General features: G+C 36.2%; 3 protein-coding genes across 3 annotated transcripts; all 3 read left to right on the forward strand.

Moving 5' to 3' along the window:
- The first annotated feature begins 1,851 nt into the window (after positions 1 to 1,851).
- LOC137198188 (galactose-specific lectin nattectin-like) lies at positions 1,852 to 3,444 on the forward strand. Its single transcript, XM_067611851.1, has one exon. It carries the CDS (start codon positions 2,863 to 2,865, stop codon positions 3,346 to 3,348), a length of 486 nt encoding a protein of 161 aa, XP_067467952.1. The 5' UTR covers positions 1,852 to 2,862; the 3' UTR covers positions 3,349 to 3,444.
- Positions 3,445 to 10,690: 7,246 nt separating this feature from the next.
- On the forward strand, positions 10,691 to 11,494 carry LOC137198189 (lactose-binding lectin l-2-like). Its single transcript, XM_067611852.1, has one exon. It carries the CDS (start codon positions 10,942 to 10,944, stop codon positions 11,428 to 11,430), a length of 489 nt encoding a protein of 162 aa, XP_067467953.1. The 5' UTR covers positions 10,691 to 10,941; the 3' UTR covers positions 11,431 to 11,494.
- Positions 11,495 to 20,627: 9,133 nt separating this feature from the next.
- On the forward strand, positions 20,628 to 22,073 carry LOC137198191 (lactose-binding lectin l-2-like). The gene has a single exon (XM_067611854.1). The coding sequence runs from the start codon at positions 20,747 to 20,749 to the stop codon at positions 21,233 to 21,235; it is 489 nt and encodes a 162-aa protein (XP_067467955.1). The 5' UTR covers positions 20,628 to 20,746; the 3' UTR covers positions 21,236 to 22,073.
- Positions 22,074 to 24,691: the final 2,618 nt, after the last annotated feature.

Raw genomic sequence — 24,691 nt, forward strand, 5'->3', positions numbered from 1 at the left:
AGGTCTATTGAGGATATGGAGGTCCTCAGACATTTTGATTTGTCATATTAGAAAAGCACAGATGTTACTAATAACAGTAATGATGGCTTTGTTTGATTCAAGTGTTCCAGTAAGCCGTGACAGTGTGACAGTGAGCCTGCATGCACACTACAAGACCCTGAAACGTAACTAGCTAAATGCTATTATTTATTATATCTCACCTGTAAAAATATCTTCAAGTAAAAAAGATCTATGATAGTTACGGCCTTGTTAATTACAGACTGTTATATAACTATTCTTCACCTGCTGGTTTGCATAAATTTTAATATTCAAAATGCTTGGTTGTCCATTTTAATTCATTATGACACTGAGATATTTACAGCAATAGTGAATCTCTAAATTTTCTCCATTTCATACAAACTTTATTTTGCTAATATCAGCTTTTCTACAACAGAAGACTAAAACATCAATGTCCATTTCTCACAGAAGTCACACGTGTTTTTTTTCTTCACCTGCTGGTTTGCATAAATTTTAATTATCAAAGTGCTTGGCTGTCCCAGCTATTTATATTAGGTCTTAGATGAATATGGGAACAGCATAGGTGTAACAGCTGTTATGATGTAATCACAAGTACACTACCTGAAATACATGTGAATATCTTTTTATGTATTCAAAACTCAATATTTACTTGGTTCTGATGGTAAAATCAAACTGTCTTCAGTTAGTTTATATTAGATCTATTTAACACAGGTAGCAGTCAGGGCTTAATACACTTTTTATATCTGTTCTAACTGAGGCTTTGGGCTTTTTCCCAAATCATTTTAGTGCCAAGAGCATCTTTACTTCATCACAAGGCAAAATTCAAAGGTGAACACTTTAATGTTATGATCAGCTTAGTCCTTGTCAGACATTAAAAACTCTTTCAAAAGACAGACTGTGATCACTTTTTATGACCAATACTTCCCTCAGATGATCACAAAAAAATAAACATTCTTCTTGGCACTTTTTGGTAGTGCATGGAGAAAAGATGTATTCATTCCTTAACTTAGTTTTGTTTTAAACAACACCAATCTGTTTTTACCTCACAGGGTCTTTATTGGGGTGGAAGGAGAGTGAATGAATTAGACCTTATATATTATTTGAATAAGTTGTAGGTTTTGTGTGACATCTCCAGGTGTGCTGGTCTTTTTTGGCTCATGTTCAGATACTGTGTGGCAGTGTGCAACTGACAATGTTTGCCAAGTGCACTTGGCCAATAATATTACACCAACAGTGCAGACACCCACTCCACAGCATGTAAAAGAAAACAGACTGTCACTTGTCTCCTCCAGGATCTCCATCCCACTCACTGGTGCTTGTTTAAAACAACACCAATCAGTTTTTACCTCACATCTTTATTGGGGTGGAAGGAGAGTGAATGGATTAGACCTGATGTATTATTTGAATAACTTGTAGCTTTCATTTGACATTTCTAGGTGAGCTGGTCATTTCTGGCTTATGTTGGCAACTGAAAATGTTTGCCCAGAAAAAATGTGCACACAATTTTTAATGATCTCTATTCACCTGCTTTTTTAGATTATTAAAGTGTTTTTCAAAGTCTGCTCCACCACTTCATATTCTCTGTGTAGTAGATAAATTTGGGAACAGCTGTTTCAATCACACAAACACTGAGTACAAATACTCTGTGGGAGGGGGGTAAAGTGTAATAAAGTCATGTATGCAACACTTGTTCAACATCATTTCAACTCAAAGGTAAAATCACAATGAATGAAATGTTCAAGTGAGAACCACAATTTTCCAAAGCATTTTACTTGTAAAAGCATCTTTGATTCATTACAAGACAAAAGTTAAAGAGGATGTCAAGATGAAGGCTCACTTTCATACAGAAATTCAGTGTTATGAGCAGTTTAGTGCTTGTCTGTGCATTAAAACTCTCTTTCAAAGACAGACACTGATCCCTTTTATCACCAACATTTTCATTCAGATATTCACAGAAAAGAAAAATTCTTCTGGAACTTCTTGGCAGAGCATGGAGAAAGGACAAAAACCTTCATTTAGTCAGCATATTAGAGGATAGCTTCACAATTTTTCAAGTCGGTCTTAAAACTCCAGTCAGGTGCCCATATGGACATTGAAACACTGTAATCATTCCTGCTTTTCACACTGACCATTAGAAGATCCTCCAAATGCATTTTCAAAGTAAGTGGACAAAATTCATTGTTTATGAAAAAACATATTTCAGAGTTCATCTGAATTTAATGTGAGGCTTAAGTCGTCCACACTAGTTGAATTAAGTGGATATCTTCCAAAGTTAAAGTGTTTTAGTACAAAATTCCTCTTTGTTTCCCCAGACAGTCTTTCTCTGTTGAATGGCAGTGAGAGGATAGTAATAAAAAGAGGAACATTTGCAGTAAAAAGGTGGAAGATATCCACTTGATTTTACTAATTTGAATATAAGCTTCTTATAACCTGCAAATAGATTTTTGCACAAACTGAGGGCTGTCCATCACTTACATTGAAGCACATTAAGAATGACTCTTCTAATGGCCAGTATGAACAGGAGGAATAATTACAGCAAAAAAAACATTTTCACTGTTCATATGTAAATATGAATATTATTTTAAGACAAAACTAACTAACTAATTATAGTGTTGATATGAAATCTCATGGTGAATTGATGGTCTTTTCTTGGGTTATGTTCAGATTCTGTGTGTTACTGTGTGGGTGAAAATGTTTGGCAAGTGCTCTTGACCAATCATATAATGCCAGCAGTGCAGACACCCTCTCTAAAGCATTTAAAAGAGAACAGCCTTTCCCCTGTCTCTGCAATATTCTTGATCACACCCCACAGTGCAGATCAGCTCCAATAAACAAATTACCAACATGCTCTTGTTCCTCTTCTTGTTTGGTCTGGCTCTGGGTGCTGAGACTCCTTCAGGTGACCATCAATTGAAGCTACAGCGTGGTAATTGTCCCATGTTCTGGTTCAGCTTCAATGGCCGCTGCTACAAGTATGTCGCATCACATATGACCTGGGCTGATGCAGACTTCCATTGTGTGTCAGAGAGTGCCACCCTGGTGTCTATCCACTGTCTGGAAGAAGAGAGGTTCGTCACATCCCTGATCAAGAACTTTGACCCTGCTCAGGGATCCACCTGGATCGGATTCAGTGACATCCATAAAGAAGGAAGATGGATATGGTCTGATGGATCTGCATTGGACTTTGCTTTTTGGGACAATGGACAGCCAAACAACTATCATGGAAAGGAACACTGTGCACGCAAAAACTATAACGGTAATCTGAAATGGAATGATGGTCCTTGTTCTGAGACTTTGCCTTTTGTCTGTGCATCTCGTGTCTGTCCTTAGCAACTGAGATGGTTATGTCCAATTCAACCAATGACTTTCCACCTGTTGCTCTGTTGAAATGCATTGGTTCTCAACAATAAAGATATATTTCTGCAAGTTTATGTGTGTACAGAGAGTCACTTTTATCAAACATTTTTATGAATGAAAAGGACACTAAGATGTATGTATGTTCATGTGGATGTTTACGCAAACACAACTCATAAACACCTGACAACAGTCAACTGAAAGCTGCTCTCATTTAACTGACAACGGGAGAAACCACATCTCTGCCCCTTCATCTGCTCTGAATGTCACAAAATACTTTGAAGGGATCATTTTTTTGAAAAACATCAAACAGACCAGTGTGTCACATAGAATCTGGGTGAGTCAGTTACTGGGAGAAGACAAGAGGGTCAAACAAAAGGGGGAAATAGAAAAAACAGAGAATGAAACTTGTCTGCATGGTTTTACACCTCTGAATCACCAATAAATACTTAATAAACTATGTTTAGCACATTCTCTGAGGGTTGGTTAGATAAAAAGGTGAGTAAAATAATAGATACACCTTTCTAAAAAATTTTCTGTCTAACAATTTAATTTGGCTTAAGAGTTCACTCAATCAGCAAAGAGAGCAAAGTGCACATGATCCTTCCCTGTAATTCTGATGCAACTTCTGGTTGACACCCAGAAGCGATAAGGTTTGCTGATGCTGCTAACCCCTATCATATTGTAGTCATCCTGACGAGTCTTTTACTCAGCAGGCTTCTGCCAACTAAACAACGGTGACGGATGATGAAGAAATGAGAGAAGTGTCAGACTTTTAGAATTACTGACGACAATCCCCCTCACCCAGAAAAAATGTTCACACATTTTTAATGATCTGAATGAAAAAAAAACATTTTATTTATTCAGTTTTAGCTATATTGTCTGTATATTTTTTTCGTTTTACAATATGAAGTTAATGTTATTCCAAATCTCTCACTATTGTGGCAATAAAATTCTGGTAGGGAAGTATTAAATACTTAAAAAATAATTATACAAAAAATGAAATATATTAACTCACCTCAGGTTCCTTAAACCCCCAAATCCCCTGGAAAAAAATGCAGAGGACATGACCTCCATATTCTCAAAAACCAGGACTATTGAGGATATGGAGGTCCTCAGACATTTTGATTTGTCCTTTGGGAAAAGCACAGATGTTACTAATAACATTAATGATGGCTCTGTTTGATTCAAGTGTTCCAGTAAGCCGTGACAGTGTGACAGTGAGCCTGCATGCACACTACAAGACCCTGAAACTGAACCAGCTAAATGTAATTCAGTCATAATTTATTATGTCACACCTGTAAAAATATCTTAAAGAAAAAATGATCTATGGTAGCTACGGCCTTGTTAAGTATAGACTGTTATATAACTGACATCTTGGTAGACCTGTAGACTTTACCAAGAGAGACATCAAGACCTATTCTTGTTTATTTTAAGCATGTTGTGAATTTAAGTCTTAATCAGGGGTGTCCACACTTAACATGTAATTAATGATCCCATGCAGATATTTATAGGCCACTAATGTGGGGGAAGTATGTACACAAGTTATTTTATCAACCCAATTTTCTCTGACACTTGACAGTCACACAGATAACTTCCACTCATTGTGCAAAACAAAACAATATTATGAGGATTAACAGTGAAATAATTCACTGTTTTTCACTTGCTTGTTTAGATTATTAAAGTGTTTTTCAAAGTCTGCTCCACCACTTCATATTCTCTGTGTAGTAGATAAATTTGGTAACAGCTGTTTCAATCACACAAACACTGAGTACAAATACTCTGTGGGAGGGGGGTAAAGTGTAATAAAGTCATGTATGCAACACGTGTTCAACATCATTTCAACTCAAAGGTAAAATAACAATGAGTGAAATGTTCAAGTGAGAACCACAATTTTTTTCCAAAGCATTTTGTTTGTAAAAGCATCTTTGATTCATTACAAGACAAAAGTTAAAGATGATCTAAAGGTGAAGGCTCACTTTCATACAGAAATTCAGTGTTATGAGCAGTTTAGTGCTTGTCTGTGCATTAAAACTCTCTTTCAAAGATAGACACTGATCCCTTTCTATCACCAACATTTTCCTTCAGATGTTCACAAAAAAGAAAAATTCTTCTGGAACTTCTTGGCAGAGCATGGAGAAAGGACAAAAACCTTCATTTAGTCAGCATATTAGAGGATAGCTTCACAATTTTTCTAGTTGGTCTTTAAACTCCAGTCAGGTGCCCATATGAACATTGAAACACTGTAATCATTCCTCCTGTTCACACTGACCATTAGAAGATCCTCCAAATGCATTTTCAATGTAAGTGGACAAAATTCACCGTCCTCATTTTATGAAAAAACATATTTCAGAGTTCCTCTGAATTTAATGTGAGGCTAAAGTCTTCCATATTAGTTGAATTAAGTGGATATCTTCCAAAGTTAAAGTGTTTTAGTACAAAATTCCCCTTTGTTTCCCCGGACAGTGTTTCTCTGTTGAATGGCAGTGAGAGGATAGTAATAAAAAGAGGAACATTTGCAGTAAAAAGTTGATAACTTTGGAAGGTATCTACTTGATTTCACTGATTTCGATATGAGCTTCTGATAAACTTCAAATACATATTTGCACAAACTGAGGGCTGTCCATCACTTACATTGAAGCACATTAAGAATGAATCTTCTAACGGCCAGTATGAACAGGAGGAATGATTACAGCAAGGAAAAATGCTTTCAATGTTCATATGTAAATATGAATATTATTTAAGACACAATTAACTATTTATAGTTTTGATATGAAATGTGCAACATAGCTAAAAGAGCAGTAATAAAGGATATGGCCTTTCAGAGCAGTAATGAACATAATACTGAAAATCTGTGAAGGGAAAAGGACCTTCATAATTTTTAAGATGAATATTTTTGGGAAGAATATATTTGGGCCTCATATTCCCTTCTTTCAAAACCGATCCTATTAGATCCCCTTTGTTTATTAAAAGTAAACTGACAGGTGGAACGTACATTTCTTGCTTTTGAAATTAAATTAAAAATAGCTGAGCTCTGGTCATGTAACCAAAGAGAATAGTAACATTTTAATGCAGAATATATGTAAAAATCTGACCGTTTTTATTAGGGCTGCCAAAGAACCTTGAACTCAGGTAGATATAAGTAGAATAAACTCATTTCCTTAGCAAGAAAATGTGTACTATATAACTGTATAATATATAATAATATCATATATAATAAAATATAATAAACTTCTACTTTAGGTTGTTCTAATAGAAAAGCTCAGTGCCACAATAAAATGATTAAAGGATTCTGACTGATACTGTAATAATGTTGTTGAGCATGTTTTTGATGCAATAAAAATATAATTATATAGAAAACAATCAGTAGAGATCTACCGAAAATGCCAAAGTTCAACAAATGTAAATCAATAGTCATCAATAATAAAGCAATCACAAATGTTACATTGAGTCATGCAGCATAGATGTACTGTAGAGCTCTAATGAAGACCCACTTTTAAACAGAACTTCAATATGTTTACATACTGTGTGGGTGAGTAAAACTGTTTGTGTTTGCCAAGTGCTTTTAACCAATGATATCACACCATCAGTGCAGACAACCTCTCTGAAGCAGATAAAAGAAAGCATCCTTTCACCAGTCTCTGCATGATTCTTGATAACATTTAATGGTACAGATCAGCTCCAACCAACAGATCAACCTCCCATCATGCTCCTGTGACAGAGAGACACCAACATGCTCTTGTTCCTCTTCTTGTTTGGTCTGGCTCTGGGTGCCGAGTCTGTACATGTATTACCTGGGCTGATGCAGAGTTCCACTGTGTGTCAGAGAGTGCCAACCTGGTGTCTATCCACAGTCTGGCCATGTAGCTGCTAGCTGAGACCATTAGGAGTCACAGCTTTATATTAGGATTCCAAATAAGATCTTTTATGTATAAGATTGAGCTGTATGCAGAAGACATCTTTTTGTTTATTACTAACTCTTCAAATCCATACCAGCCTTTATGTCAATCATGATCAGCTCACCGCCCTCCAGGTACCTGCTGCATCACAGAAACAAAGTGCAAGCACAAGCCAGGAGACCGGCACAAGTTTATTTATGTATTTCTGAGGTGACAATGTGTCAGTTTATGTGCCATGTTCAGAGGTTCAACAATGTGGAAGTACATACTTCAGGAAGATGCAATGCTGGAATGTAAAAGTACTTGTCGTTATGTGTTGTGGCCACTTGAGGGCAGCAGGAGAGCAAGTCAGTGTGATGACGCTTATCTCTCTCCTCTGGTGTCAAGTGCTGCAATGGAGAGGAAACCAACATGAGGGTGTATTTAGTGTTTTTATTGGTCCATGTCATGACTGTTTAAGTTATGTTTTCTTCAAAGCAATGTTGTTTAAAACCTGTTTGCATGATAAAACAGAAAACACAAAGTTCACAATGCAAGAGAGGACATGTTGAAGGTTTTGTACATACGTAATATTGTTAATGTGTAAATATATGCCCATATTTGGTATGTTGTTAGTATTTATCTGTTGTAAATGAGAAAAGATGTCAAGCACAAAGCAATACGTCTGCCCTCGTGTCCCTTTAACCTTCTGACAACTGAAGCCACGTCTTTTCTAAAGCTGTGTTTTACTATGTCACAACTTTATTGGAAATGAATAAATTATAGGTTTTATGACAGCTGGTGATCTTTTCTTTAGGTTATGTTCAGACACTGTGTGGTAGTGTACAACTAATTGTGTTTCTCAATGCATTTGACCAATGATATCACTCCAACAGCCTCTCCGACAGAGATAAAAGAAAGCATTTCAGCTGTCTCTACAAGATCCCTGATAGCATCCACCATGCAGATCAGCTCCATTTAACATATCAACACCTCATCCTGCTCCTGTGACAGAGAGACACCATCCTGCTCTTTGTCCTCTTCTTCTTTGGTCTGTTTGGCAACTGTCCCATGTCTTGGTAAAGCTTCAACGGCTTCTACAAGTACATCACCACATGTATGACTTGGGCTGATGCAGAGCTCCACTGTGTGTCAGAGAAGGCCAACCTGGTGTCTATCCACAGTCTGGGTGGAAATACTTTTGTCAAATCACTGATCAAGAACTTTGACCATGCTGAGGGACTCACTTGGATCGGACTCAGTGAAATCCAGAAGGAAGGAGGACGGATGTGGTCTGACAGATGTGCAGTCAGCTTTATCTTTTGGAAAGCAGGAAAACAACGCTGGATGAGATGAAAAGTGTTTTTACAGCAATGACATCTGTCTGTTCGGGTTTGCTATGGACAACCTGATGAATTTACAACTATTGCTCTGTTGTAATGCAATGGGCCTCCACAAAAAAGTTAAAAATGTTTTTCACTGATGATGGCCCTTCACATAGGTAACTCCACTGATTGAAAAAAAGGGAATTAGCCAATTTGTTTAGACAACTTCTCTGATTCCCTCTATTTTCATGAATATTTTACATTCAAATATGTAACTCCAGTGATTGTTCAAGAGGAATATTCACACAACTTTTTCCCCACACAAAAATGTATTATTGATAGAATTGCAAAAAAAAAGTCATTCACTTTTAACAATAATGGCATGAAGACATTTCAGTCCACAAATTTTCCCTTTTGCAATTTAGATCTAAATTACACTGAAACACAATGACATCCTGGTTTTATGACAACAACTTTATGGATCTCTGGCACCCTCTGATCAATCAATAGTCCCAGTGGCCTTAGTGACCAAATGACAAATGACAAAAGGCACACTGGATTCCTGCATTTCTATGTAATGGACAGCAGAAGTGGATTTGCCTGTGCACAATAGTAACTATGAGATATTGTATAAATATATGTATAATGTGTTCTCATCCTCCACCCATTTTCCATCATCCCTTCTCTGTTATATAATTGATAGTTACTGTAATCATGTTGTTGAGCATTGTTATGGTGCAGTGAAGATATGATTATATATAAAAAATAACAAGAGCTTTCCTGAAAGTGCCAAAGTTCAACAACTGTAAGTCAATAATTAGCAGTTATTGCTTGTCTTTGGTTTCCTTATTTTCATTTCCTGGATGATTTTGAACCAAACACTCCTTATTCACATTTTTTCATTAGACTATGATACTTACTATGTCAATTTTTCTAAAATAAATGTAATAAAAGTGAATGTATCAACCTGAGGACTCTTATGCAGATGACACTTATATATATCACAAAGAAGACAGCAAAATATTCTGAAAAAGATTTTGAAAAAGATTTCTCAACGTTCATATAGCAAGAAAAAAAAAGCCAGATTAAGAATGAAAACCTTACAGCTGCAAAGACAGATTTCCAAATGTTATAACTGAGACTGTCATAGTAGACTCATCTATAAGTGGGCTCATCTATAAGTGGGCTAACTGCTATCTAAATTAAAGAGAAGATCCTCTTGAGTCGTGTTGATCAGTCAACTTTACACTTGTGAACTCTATCGGGGTCCAGCAGGATATGAATAAATCATGGGTAGAAATGATACTTTCTCCTGTATAACTCATGATTAATATGGATTGCTTGATTATTACATTATGTGTTTTACATGAGTTCAAAATTCTACTTTTGGAATTCCTCAAAAAGATGTTTTTGCTAATTTTCGAGCTCACCACCTCAAATTATCACGGGATGTGGCCCTTCTTGGACAAATAGAGAAGTTCATAATTAACTTCACACTGAACAAAGGTTTTATTTCATATTTTTGTAATAGGTAACAGAGCAGTAATGAACATAATACTGAAAACCTGTGAAGGGACCTTCATAATTTTTATGATGAATATGTTTAAGAAGAATGCATTTGAGCCTCCTATTTTATTCTATCATATAAACAAAGCCAATCCAAGTAGATCCCCTTTGTTTATTAAAAGTAAACTGACAGGTGGAACGTACATTTCTTGCTTTTGAAATTAAATTAAAAATAGCTGAGCTCTGGTCATGTAACCAAAGAGAATAGTAACATTTTAATGCAGAATGTATGTAAAGATCTAGGACAGTTTTTATTAGGGCTGCCAAAGAACCTTGGACTCAGTTAGATATAAGCGGAACAAACTCCTTCACTTAGCGAGAAAATGAGTACTATATAATTGTATATCATATAATAATATAATATAATAACCTTCTACTTGAAGTTGTTCCAATAGAAAAGGTCAGTGCCACAATAAAAGGATTAAATGGTTTTGACTGATACTGTAATACTGTTGTTAAGCACTTTTTGGATGCAATAAAAATAGAATTATATAGAAAAACAAACAGCAGAGCTCTCCTGAAAGTGCCAAAGTTTAACAACTGTAAATCAATAGTGATCAATAGTAAAGCAGTTATTGCTTCTCTTTGATTTCCTTGTTTTCATTTCAGAGTCCTGGTTGATTATTAGCCAAACATTACAAAATATCACACCATCAGTGCAGACAGCCTCTCTGAAGCAGATAAAAGAAAGCAGCCTTTCACCTGTCTCTGCAAGATTCTTGATAACATTTAACGGTGCAGATCAGCTCCAACTAACAGATCAACCTCTCATCCTGCTCCTGTGACAGAGAGACACCATCATGCTTTTATTCCTCTTCTTGTTTGGTCTGGCTCTCGGTGCTGAGACTCCCTCAGGTGACCATCAATTGAAGCTACAGCGTGGTAACTGTCCCATGTTCTGGTACAGCTTCAACGGCCGCTGCTACAAGTATGTCTCCACACATTTGACCTGGGCTGATGCAGAGCTCCACTGTGTGTCAGAGAAGGCCAACCTGGTGTCTATCCACAGTCTGGAAGAACAGAAGTTCGTCAAATCCCTGATTAAGAACTTTGACCATGCTGAGGGATTCACTTGGATCGGACTCAGTGACACCCAGAAGGAAGGAGGATGGATGTGGTCTGATGGATCTGCAGTGCACTTTGTCTTTTGGAATTCAGGAGAGCCAAACAACTATAAAGGACATGAAGACTGTGTTCACAACAACTATGGTACTGGTCGAAAATGGAATGATGTCCCATGTTCTAAAACCTTTCCGTCTGTTTGTGCTTCTCGCATAGACTGTCCTTAGCAAGTGACATGGTTGCTATGGACAACCTGATGTATTTCCAACTGTTGTTCTGTTAAAATGCAATGGGCCTCAACAAAAAAGTTACAAATGTTTATGAAGAAAAGTCATTTATCAAACCTTCATTTTCACCAGTGTTGGACATTCATAAAAGTTTGTCGCTACAGATAAGACCTGGGCTGATGCAGAGCTCCACTGTGTGTCAGAGAGGCCAATCTGGTGTCTATCCACAGTCTGAAACACAAAAAATAAACATATATACAATTTTACGTGTGTGTACAGAAGTTATTTCTCTAACTCATATTTTCACCATTGTTGTATTTTCACATATGTTAAAAAGACCTATGGTAGTTACGGCCTTGTTAAGTACAGACTGTTATATAACTGACATCTTGGTAAGCCTGTAGACTTTACCAAGAGAGCCATCAAGACCGATTCTTGTTTATTTTAAAAATGTTGTGTGAATTTAAGTCTTAATCAGGGATGTCCACACTTTACACGTAAATAATGATCCCATGCAGATATTTATAGGCCACTAATGTGGGGGAAGTATGTACACAAGTTATTTTATCAACCCAAATTTTCTCTGACATTTGACAGTCACACAGGTAACTTCCACTCATTGTGCAAAACAAAACGATATTAGGATAATTAACAGTGAAATAATTCACTGTTTTTCACTTGCTTGTTTAGATTATATAAGTGTTTTTCAAAGTCTGCTCCACCACTTCATATTCTCTGTGTAGTAGATAAATTTGGTAACAGCTGTTTCAATCACAAGAACACCGAGTACAAATACTCTGTGGGAGGGGGGTAAAGTGTAATAAAGTCATGTATGCAACACGTGTTCAACATCATTTCAACCTAAAGGTAAGATCACAATGAGTGAAATGTTCAAGTGAGAACCACAATTTTCCAAAGCATTTTACTTGTAAAAGCATCTTTGATTCATTACAAGACAAAAATTAAAGATGATCTCAAGGTGAAGGCTCACTTTGATACAGAAATTCAGTGTTATGAGCAGTTTAGTGCTTGTCTGTGCATTAAAACTCTCTTTCAAAGTTAGACACTGATCCCTTTCTGTCACCAACATTTTCATTCAGATGTTCACAGAAAAGAAGAATTCTTCTGGAACTTCTTGGCAGAGCATGGAGAAAGGACAAAAACCTTCATTTAGTCTGCATATTTAAGGATAGCTTCACAGTTTTTCAAGTCAGTCTTTAAACTCCAGTCAGGTGCCCATATGAACATTGAAACACTGTAATCATTCCTCCTGTTCACACTGACCATTAGAAGATCCTCCAAATGCATTTTCAATGTAAAAGGACAAAATTCGCCATCCTTGTTTTCCAATGTTAAAGTGTTTTAGTACAAAATTCCTCTTCGTTTCCCCAGAACGTGTTTCTCTGTTGAATGGCAGTGAGAGGATAGTAATAAAAAGAGGAACATTTGCAGTAAAAAGGTGGTAACTTTGGAAGATATCCACTCCATTTTACTAATTTGAATATAAGCTTCTTATAACCTTCAAATACGTATTTGCACAAACTGAGGGCTGTCCATCACTTACATTGAAGCACATTAAGAATGACTCTTCTAACAGCCAGTATGAACAGGAGGAATGATTACAGCAAGAAAACCACTTTCAATGTTCATATGTAAATATGAATATTATTTTAAGACAAAACTAACTAATTATAGTGTTGATGTGAAATCTCATGGTGAATCGATGGTCTTTTCTTGGGTTATGTTTAGATTCTGTGTCTTACTGTGTGGTTAAAAACGTTTGGCAAGTGCTCTTGACCAATCATATAATGCCAGTAGTGCAGACACCCTCTCTAAAGCATTTAAAAGAGAACAGCCTTTCCCCTGTCTCTGCACGATTCTTGATCACACCCCACAGTGCAGATCAGCTCCAACCAAGAAATTACCAACACTCTTGTCCTGACTTGACAACATGCTCTTGTTCCTCTTCTTGTTTGGTCTGGCTCTGGGTGCCAAGTCTCCTTCAAGTGACCATGAGATGAAGCTACAGCATGGTAACTGTCCCATGTTCTGGTACAGCTTCAACGACCGTTGCTACAAGTATGTCTCCACGCGTTTGACTTGGGCTGATGCAGAGCTCCACTGTGTGTCAGAGAGGCCAACCTGGTGTCTATCCACAGTCTGGAATACAAAAAATAAACATATATACAATATTACGTGTGTGTACAGAAGTTATTTCTCTAACTCTCACTTTCACCATTGTTGGATGTTCACATATTCGACTCCAGTGGTTCAATAAAAAATCTGTGTGAGTTTGCAAATTTCAGTTTGTGGACAAACTCTCAATTTCCTTTATTTTCATGAATATTGAACATTCACACATGTAACTCCAATGATTGGTCAAAAAGAATATTCACATAACTTTCTGATAGTCTCAAATTTTTCTTTTTTGTCCCAGTTTGATTATAAAAATGTTTTGTTTGGAGAATTACAACAAAAAAAATTTACTTTTAACAATAATGCAATACAGACATTTCAATCCACAGATTTTTCTTCTTGCACATTTGTTTAGATTTAAATGATTGTTTTAGTTAAAGTGCTTTTACATGTCTGCTCTAGATTTTCATACTCTTTGCTTGTTGATTAAATGAAGGAACAGCACATGAATTTTATATTCATCAATAATAGGGAGTTTTGTTACCTTGAAGCAGCCTCCTCCAGAGGCCAATAATTCTCTTTTTAACTGCAACACAAAGTATCTTCCCAACTCTCCATAGACCTTATTAATACAGATTGTCATTTTAACTTTTGAGGTATATTTAATAAATGTGTAGCTTTTCCAGTATATATGTGTATATTTTAAACTGCCACTCTTCACCCTGAAACTGAACCAGTTAAATGTAATTCAGTCATAATTTATTACATCACACCTGTGACATGTAAAAAATATCTTCAGTAAAAAAGATCTATGGTAGCTACGGCCTTGTTAAGTACAGACTGTTATATAACTGACATCTTGGTAGACCTGTAGACTTTACCAAGAGAGACATCAAGACCTCTTCTTGTTTATTTTAAGCATGTTGTGAATTTAAGTCTTAATCAGGGGTGTCCACACTTAACATGTAATTAATGATCCCATGCAGATATTTATAGGCCACTAATGTGGGGGAAGTATGTACACAAGTTATTTTATCAACCCAAATTTTCTCTGACACTTGACAGTCACACAGGTAACTTCCACTCATTGTGTAAAACAAAAACATATAAATAAGAGAATTAACAGTGAAATGATTTATTATTTTTCACTTGCTTGTTTGTGTAAGTTTAGATTATTAAAGTGTTTTTCAAAGTCTGCTCCACCACTTCATAGACTCTGTGTAGTAGATAAATTTGGTAACAGCTGTTTTAATCACAAGAACACGGAGTACAAATACTCTGTGGGAGGGGGGTAAAGTGCAATAAAGTCATGTATGCAACACGTGTTCAACATCATTTCAGCCTAAAGTTAAAATAATATAACTATATAATAATATAGTAATATAATAACTAATATAATAATAGGTTAGGTCAAACAGTTAGTGAAATGTTCAAGTGAGAACCACAATTTTTTCCAAAGCATTTTAGTGGTAAAAGCATCTTTGATTCATTACAAGACAAAAGTTAAAGATGATCTCAAGTTGAAGGCTCACTTTCATACAGAAATTCAGTGTTATGAGCAGTTTAGTGCTTGTCTGTGCAGTAAAACTCTCTTTCAAAGATAGACACTGATCCCTTTTTATCATCAACATTTTCATTCAGATGTTTACAAAATCGAAAAATTCTTCTGGAACTTCTTGGCAGAGCATGGAGAAAGGATAAAAACCTTCATTTAGTCTGCATATTAGAGGATACCTTCACAATTTTTCAAGTTGGTCTTTAAACTCCAGTCAGGTGCCCATATGAACATTGAAACACTGTAATCATTCCTGCTTCTCACACTGACCATTAGAAGATCCTCCAAATGCATTTTCAATGTAAAAGGACAAAATTCACCGTCCTTGTTTTATGAAAAAACATATTTCAGAGTTTATTTGAATTTAATGTGAGGCTTACATCATCCGCATTAGTTGAATTAAGTGGATATCTTCCAAGGTTAAAGTGTTTTAGTACAAAATTCCTCTTTGTTTCCCCGGACAGTCTTTCTCTGTTGAATGGCAGTGAGAGGATAGTAATAAAAGAGGAGCATTTGCAGTAAAAAGGTGGTAACTTTGGAAGGTATCTACTTGATTTCATTGATTTGGATATAAGCTTCTGATAACCTTCAAATACATATTTGCACAAACTGAGGGCTGTCCATCACTTACATTGAAGCACATTAAGAATGACTCGTCTAACAGCCAGTATGAACAGGAGGAATGATTACAGCAAGAAAACCACTTTCAATGTCATATGTAAATATGAATATTATTTCAAGACACAATTAACTATTTATAGTTTTGATATGAAATGTGCAACATAGCTAAAAGAGCAGTAATAAAGGATATGGCCTTTCTTGGACAAATAGAGTAATTTACAATTCATTTCACACTGAACAAAGGTTTTATTTCATATTTTTACAATAGTTAACAGAGCAGTAATGAACATAATGCTGAAAATCTGTGAAGGGAAAAGGACCTTCATAATTTTTAAGATGAATATTTTTGGGAAGAATATATTTGGGCCTCGTATTCCCTTCTTTCAAAACCGATCCTATTAGATCCCCTTTGTTTATTAAAAGTAAACTTACAGGTGGAACGTACATTTCTTGCTTTTGAAATTAAATTAAAAATAGCTGAGCTCTGGTCATGTAACCAAAGAGAATAGTAACATTTTAATGCAGAATTTATATGTAAAAATCTGACTGTTTTTATTAGGGCTGCCAAAGAACCTTGAACTCAGGTAGATATAAGTAGAATAAACTCATTTCCTTAGCAAGAAAATATGTACTATATAACTGTATATTATATAATAATATCATATATAATAAAATATAATAAACTTCTACTTTAGGTTGTTCTAATAGAAAAGCTCAGTGCCACAATAAAATGATTAAAGGATTCTGACTGATACTGTAATAATTTTGTTGAGCATGTTTTTGATGCAATAAAAATATAATTATATAGAAAACAATCAGTAGAGATCTACCGAAAATGCCAAAATTCAACAAATGTAAATCAATAGTCATCAATAATAAAGCAATCACAAATGTTACACTGAGTCATGCAGCATAGATGTACTGTAGAGCTCTGATGAAGACCCACTTTTAAACAGAACTTCAATATGTTTACATACTGTGTGGGTGAGTAAAACTGTTTGTGTTTGCCAAGTGCTTTTAACCAATGATATCACACCATCAGTGCAGACAACCTCTCTGAAGCAGATAAAAGAAAGCAGCCTTTCACCAGTCTCTGCAAGATTCTTGATAATAATTAATGGTACAGATCAGCTCAAACCAACAGATCAACCTCTCATCCTGCTCCTGTGACAGAGAGACACCAACATGCTCTTGTTCCTCTTCTTGTTTGGTCTGGCTCTGGGTGCCGAGTCTGTACATGTATTACCTGGGCTGATGCAGAGTTCCACTGTGTGTCAGAGAGTGCCAACCTGGTGTCTATCCACAGTGTGGCCATGTAGCTGCTAGCTGAGACCATTAGGAGTCACAGCTTTATATTAGGATTCCAAATAAGATCTTTTATGTATAAGATTGAGCTGTATGCAGAAGACATCTTTTTGTTTATTACTAACCCTTCAAATCCATACCAGCCTTTATGTCAATCATGATCAGCTCCCTGCCCTCCAGGTACCTGCTGCATCACAGAAACAAAGTGCAAGCACAAGCCAGGGGACCGTCACAAGTTTATTTATGTATTTCTGAGGTGACAATGTGTCAGTTTATGTGCCATGTTCAGAGGTTCAACAATGTGGAAGTGCATACTTCAGGAAGATGTAATGCTGGAATGTAAAAGTACTTGTTGTTAAGTGTTGTGGCCACTTGAGGGCAGCAGGAGAGCAAGTCAGTGTGATGATGCTTATCTCTCTCCTCTGGTGTCAAGTGCTGTAATGGAGAGGAAACTAACATGAGGGTGTATTTAGTGCTTTTATTGGTCCATGTTATGACTGTTTAAAGTTATGTTTTCTTCAAAGCAATGTTGTTTAAAACCTGTTTGCATGATAAAACAGAAAACACAAAGTTCACAAGGCAAGAGAGGACATGTTGAAGGTTTTGTACTAACGTAATATTGTTAATGTGTAAATATATGCCCATGTTTGGTATGTTGTTAGTATTTATCTGTTGTAAATGAGAAAAGATGTCAAGCACAAAGCAATACGTCTGCCCTCGTGTCCCTTTAACCTTCTGACAACTGAAGCCACGTCTTTTCTAAAGCTGTGTTTTACTATGTCACAACTTTATCGGAAATGAATAAATTATAGGTTTTATGACAGCTGGTGATCTTTTCTTTAGGTTATGTTCAGACACTGTGTGGTAGTGTACAACTGATTGTGTTTCTCAATGCATTTGACCAATGATATCACTCCAACAGCCTCTCCGACAGAGATAAAAGAAAGTATTTCAGCTGTCTCTACAAGATCCTTGATAGCATCCAACAGTGCAGATCAGCTCCATTTAACACATCAACACCTCATCCTGCTACTGTGACAGAGAGACACCATCCTGCTCTTGTTCCTCTTCTTCTTTGGTCTGTTTGGCAACTGTCCCATGTCTTGGTAAAGCTTCAACGGCAGCTTCTACAAGTACATCACCACATGTATGACTTGGGCTGATGCAGAGCTCCACTGTGTGTCAGAGAAGGCCAACCTGGTGTCTATCCACAGTCTGGGTGAAAATGATTTTGTCAAATCACTGATCAAGAACTTCGACCATGCTGAGGGACTCACTTGGATCGGACTCAGTGAAATCCAGAAGGAAGGAGGACGGATGTGGTCTGACAGATGTGCAGCTTTATCTTTTGGAAAGCAGGAAAACAACGCTGGATGAGATGAAAAGTGTTTTTACAGCAATGACATCTGTCTGTTCGGGTTTGCTATGGACAACCTGATGAATTTACAACTATTGCTCTGTTGTAATGCAATGGGCCTCCACAAAAAAGTTAAAAATGTTTTTCACTGATGATGGCCCTTCACATAGGTAACTCCATCGATTGAAAAAAAGGGAATTAGCCAATTTGTGCAGACAACTTCTCTGATTCCCTCTATTTTCATGAATATTTTACATTCAAATATGTAACTCCAGTGATTGTTCAAGAGGAATATTCACACAACTTTTTCTCCACACAAAAATGTATTATTGATAGAATTGCAAAAAAAAAGTCATTCACTTTTAACAATAATGGCATGAAGACATTTCAGTCCACAAATTTTCCCTTTTGCAATTTAGATCTAAATTACACTGAAACACAATGACATCCTGGTTTTATGACAACAACTTTATGGATCTCTGGCACCCTCTGATCAATCAATAGTCCCAGTGGCCTTAGTGACTTAGACCAAATGACAAAAGGCACACTGGATTCCTGCATTTCCATGTAATAGACAGCAGAAGTGGATTTGCCTGTACACAATAGTAAGTATGAGATATTGTATAAATATGTGTATAATGTGTTCTCATCCTCCACCCATTTTCCATCATCCCTTCTCTGTTATATAATTGATAGTTACTGTAATCATGTTGTTGAGCATTGTTATGTTGCAATGAGGATATGATTATATATAAAAAATATCAAGAGCTTTCCTGAAAGTGCCAAAGTTCAACAACTGTAAGTCAATAATTAGCAGTTATTGCTTGTCTTTGGTTTCCTTATTTTTATTTCCTTGATGATTTTGAACCAAACACTCCTTATTCACATTTTTCATTAGACTATGATACTTACTATGTCAGTTTTTCTAAAATAAATGTAATAAAAGTGAATGTATCAACCTGAGGACTCTTATGCAGATGACACTTATATATATCACAAAGAAGACAGCAAAATATTCTGAAAAAGATTTTGAAAAAGATTTCTCAACGTTCATATAGCAAGAAAAAAAAAGCCAGATTAAGAATGAAAACCTTACAGCTGCAAAGACAGATTTCCAAATGTTATAACTGAGACTGTCATAGTAGACTCATCTATAAGTGGGCTAACTGCTATCTAAATTTAAGAGAAGATCCTCTTGAGTCGTGTTGATCAGTCAACTTTACACTTGTGAACTCTATCGGGGTCCAGCAGGATATGAATAAATCATGGGTAGAAATGATACTTTCTCCTGTATAACTCAGGATTAATATGGATTGCTTGATTATTACATTATGTGTTTTACATGAGTTCAAAATTCTACTTTTGGAATTCCTCAAAAAGATGTTTTTGCTAATTTTCGAGCTCACCACCTCAAATTATCACAGGATGTGGCCCTTCTTGGACAAATAGAGAAGTTCATAATTAACTTCACACTGAACAAAGGTTTTATTTCATATTTTTGTAATAGGTAACAGAGCAGTAATGAACATAATACTGAAAACCTGTGAAGGGACCTTCATAATTTTTATGATGAATATGTTTAAGAAGAATGCATTTGAGCCTCCTATTTTATTCTATCATATAAACAAAGCCAATCCAAGTAGATCCCCTTTGTTTATTAAAAGTAAATTGACAGGTGGAACGTACATTTCTTGCTTTTGAAATTAAATTAAAAATAGCTGAGCTCTGGTCATGTAACCAAAGAGAATAGTAACATTTTAATGCAGAATGTATGTAAAGATCTAGGACAGTTTTTATTAGGGCTGCCAAAGAACCTTGGACTCAGTTAGATATAAACGGAACAAACTCCTTCACTTAGCGAGAAAATGTGTACTATATAACTGTATATCATATAATAATATAATATAATAACCTTCTACTTGAAGTTGTTCCAATAGAAAAGCTCAGTGCCACAATAAAAGGATTAAATGGTTTTGTCTGATACTGTAATAATATTGTTAAGCACTTTTTGGATGCAATAAAAATAGAATTATATAGAAAAACAAACAGCAGAGCTCTCCTGAAAGTGCCAAAGTTTAACAACTGTAAATCAATAGTGATCAATAGTAAAGCAGTTATTGCTTCTCTTTGATTTCCTTGTTTTCATTTCAGAGTCCTGGTTGATTATTAGCCAAACATTACAAAATATCACACCATCAGTGCAGACAGCCTCTCTGAAGCAGATAAAAGAAAGCAGCCTTTCACCTGTCTCTGCAAGATTCTTGATAACATTTAACGGTGCAGATCAGCTCCAACTAACAGATCAACCTCTCATCCTGCTCCTGTGACAGAGAGACACCATCATGCTTTTATTCCTCTTCTTGTTTGGTCTGGCTCTCGGTGCTGAGACTCCTTCAGGTGACCATCAATTGAAGCTACAGCGTGGTAACTGTCCCATGTTCTGGTACAGCTTCAACGGCCGCTGCTACAAGTATGTCTCCACACGTATGACCTGGGCTGATGCAGAGCTCCACTGTGTGTCACAGAAGGCCAACCTGGTGTCTATCCACAGTCTGGAAGAACAGAAGTTCGTCAAATCCCTGATTAAGAACTTTGACCATGCTGAGGGATTCACTTGGATCGGACTCAGTGACACCCAGAAGGAAGGAGGATGGATGTGGTCTGATGGATCTGCAGTGAACTTTGCCTTTTGGAATTCAAGAGAGCCAAGCAACGGAGGAGGAAATGAAGACTGTGTTCACAACAACTATGGTACTGGTCGAAAATGGAATGATGGCACATGTTCTAAAACCTTTCCGTCTGTTTGTGCTTCTCGCATAGACTGTCCTTAGCAAGTGATATGGTTGCTATGGACAACCTGATGTATTTCCAACTGTTGTTCTGTTAAAATGCAATGGGCCTCAACAAAAAAGTTACAAATGTTTATGAAGAAAAGTCATTTATCAAACCTTCATTTTCACCAGTGTTGGACATTCATAAAAGTTTGTCGCTACAGATAAGACCTGGGCTGATGCAGAGCTCCACTGTGTGTCAGAGAGGCCAATCTGGTGTCTAGTCTTCCAGTCTGGAACACAAAAAATAAACATATATACAATTTTACGTGTGTGTACAGAAGTTATTTCTCTAACTCATATTTTCACCATTGTTGTATTTTCACATATGTTAAAAAGACCTATGGTAGTTACGGCCTTGTTAAGTACAGACTGTTATATAACTGACATCTTGGTAAGCCTGTAGACTTTACCAAGAGAGACATCAAGACCTCTTCTTGTTTATTTTAAAAATGTTGTGTGAATTTAAGTCTTAATCAGGGGTCCACACTTAACACGTAAATAATGATCCCATGCAGATATTTATAGGCCACTAATGTGGGGGAAGTATGTACACAAGTTATTTTATCAACCCAAATTTTCTCTGACATTTGACAGTCACACAGGTAACTTCCACTCATTGTGCAAAACAAAACAATATTATGAGGATTAACAGTGAAATAATTCACTGTTTTTCACTTGCTTGTTTAGATTATTAAAGTGTTTTTCAAAGTCTGCTCCACCACTTCATATTCTCTGTGTAGTAGATAAATTTGGGAACAGCTGTTTCAATCACACAAACACTGAGTACAAATACTCTGTGGGAGGGGGGTAAAGTGCAATAAAGTCATGTATGCAACACATGTTCAACATCATTTCAACTCAAAGGTAAAATCACAATGAGTGAAATGTTCAAGTGAGAACCACAATTTTCCAAAGCATTTTACTTGTAAAAGCATCTTTGATTCATTACAAGACAAAAATTAAAGATGATCTCAAGGTGAAGGCTCACTTTCATACAGAAATTCAGTGTTATGAGCAGTTTAGTGCTTGTCTGTGCATTAAAACTCTTTCAAAGACAGACACTGATCCCTTTCTATCACCCACATTATCCTTCAGATATTCACAGAAAAAAAAAATCTTCTGGAACTTCTTGGCAGAGCATGGAGAAAGGATAAAAAGGGGTGATTCAGATAAAAATGTGAAAAAAAATATAAAGATACACCTTTCTAAAAAGTTTGCTGTCTAACAATTTCATTTGGCTTAAGAGTTAATGGGAATTCACTCAGTCAGCAATGAGAACAAAGTGCACATGATCCTACCCTGTAATTCTGATGCAGCTTGATCACACCCTGGACAACAGTATTACAAAGTTGAAATTATATAATTATATTCCCCCGACATGTTTCAATTAATCAAGCAATGTAATGTGTGAACAGTTGCCTCTGTCTCAACTCAACTGATGCCAGTTGGCATGAGTTGTGACAAGAAGCACTCCATGCCATGTGCTGCATTTGTGTGTGTGTGTGTGTGTGTGTGTGTGTGTGTGAAAGGGAGGTAGGGTCACTGATGGTTGACACCCAGCAGTGATAAGGTTTGCTGATGCTGCTAACCCCTATCATTTTGTAGTCATCCTGAGGAGTCTTTTACTCAGCAGGCTTCTGCCAACTAAACAACGGTGACGGATAATGAAGGAAGTGTCAGACTTTTAGAATTACTGACGACAATCACCCTCACCCAGAAAAAATGTTCAGACATATCTTAATGATCTGAATTTAAAAAAACATTTCATTTATTCAGTTTCAGCTCTATTGTCTGTATATTTTTGTTTTCCAATATGAAGATCTTAATGTTGTTGCAAAGCTCTCACTATTGCAGCAATAAAATTCTGGCAGGGAAATATTAAATACTTAAAAAATAAGTGTTCAAAAAATGAAAAATATTAACTCACCCCAGGTTCCCAAAACCCACAAATCCCCTGTAAAAAACTGCAGAGGACATGACCTCCATATCCTCAAAAAACCAGGTCTATTGAGGATATGGAGGTCCTCAGACATTTTGATTTGTCATATTGGAAAAGCACAGATGTTACTAATAATATTAATGATGGCTCTGTTTGATTCAAGTGTTCCAGTAAGCCGTGACAGTGTGACAGTGAGCCTGCATGCACACTACAAGACCCTGAAACTTAACCAGCTAAATGTAATTCAGCCATTATTTATTATATCTCACCTGTAAAAATATCTTCAAGAAAAAATGATCTATGGTAGCTACGGCCTTGTTAAGTACAGACTGTTATACTGTTATCAAACTGACATCTTGGTAAGCCTGTAGACTTTACCAAGAGAGACATCAAGACCGATTCTTGTTTATTTTAAACATGTTGTGAATGAAGATCTTAATCAGGGGTGTCCACACTTAACACGTAAATAATGATCCCATGCAGATATTTATAGGCCACTAATGTGGGGGAAATATGTACACAAGTTATTTTATCAACCCAAATTTTCTCTGACATTTGACAGTCACACAGATAACTTCCACTGATTGTGCAAAACAAAAACATATTATTAGGAGAATTAACAGTGAAATAATGTACTGTTTTTCACTTGCTTGTTTGTGTAAGTTTAGATTATTAAAGTGTTTTTCAAAGTCTGCTCCATCACTTCATCGACTCTGTGTAGTAGATAAATTTGGTAACAGCTGTTTCAATCACAAGAACACCGAGTACAAATACTCTGTGGGAGGGGGGTAAAGTGTATTAAAGTCAAATGTGTATGCGACACATGTTCAACATCATTTCAACTCAAAGGTAAAATCACAATGAGTGAAATGTTCAAGTGAGAACCACAATTTTCCAAAGCATTTTACTTGTAAAAGCATCTTTGATTCATTACAAGACATAAATTAAAGATGATCTAAAAGTGAAGGCTCACTTTCATACAGAAATTCAGTTTTATGAGCAGTTTAGTCCTTGTCTGTGCAGTAAAAACCAACATTTTCATTCAGATGTTCACAGAAAAGAAAAATTCTTCTGGAACTTCTTGGCAGAGCATGGAGAAAGGACAAAAACCTTCATTTAGTCTGCATATTAGAGGATAGCTTCACAACTTTTCAAGTTGGTCTTAAAACTCCAGTCAGGTGCCCATATGGACATTGAAACACTGTAATCATTCCTGCTATTCACACTGACCATTAGAAGATCCTCCAAATGCATTTTCAATGTAAGTGGACACAATTCAATGTCCTTGTTTTATGAAAAAATATATTTCAGAGTTTATCTGAATTTAATGTGAGGCTTAAGTCATCCACACTTGTTAAATTAAGTGAATATCTTCCAAAGTTAAAGTGTTTTAGTACAAAATTCCTCTTTGTTTCCACAGACAGTGTTTCTCTGTTGAATGGCAGTGAGAGGATAGTAATAAAAAGAGGAACATTTGCAGTAAAAAGGTGGAAGATATCCACTTGATTTTACTA

The sequence above is a fragment of the Thunnus thynnus genome, chromosome 15 (assembly GCF_963924715.1).
Source record: "Thunnus thynnus chromosome 15, fThuThy2.1, whole genome shotgun sequence".
Lineage (NCBI taxonomy): Eukaryota > Metazoa > Chordata > Actinopteri > Scombriformes > Scombridae > Thunnus > Thunnus thynnus.

What these genes read in the sequence shown, in the direction of transcription:
- LOC137198188 (XM_067611851.1), top strand. Translation starts at nt 2,863, where the DNA reads ATGCTCTTGTTCCTCTTCTTGTTTGGTCTGGCTCTGGGTGCTGAGACT.
- LOC137198191 (XM_067611854.1), top strand. Translation starts at nt 20,747, where the DNA reads ATGCTTTTATTCCTCTTCTTGTTTGGTCTGGCTCTCGGTGCTGAGACT.
- LOC137198189 (XM_067611852.1), top strand. Translation starts at nt 10,942, where the DNA reads ATGCTTTTATTCCTCTTCTTGTTTGGTCTGGCTCTCGGTGCTGAGACT.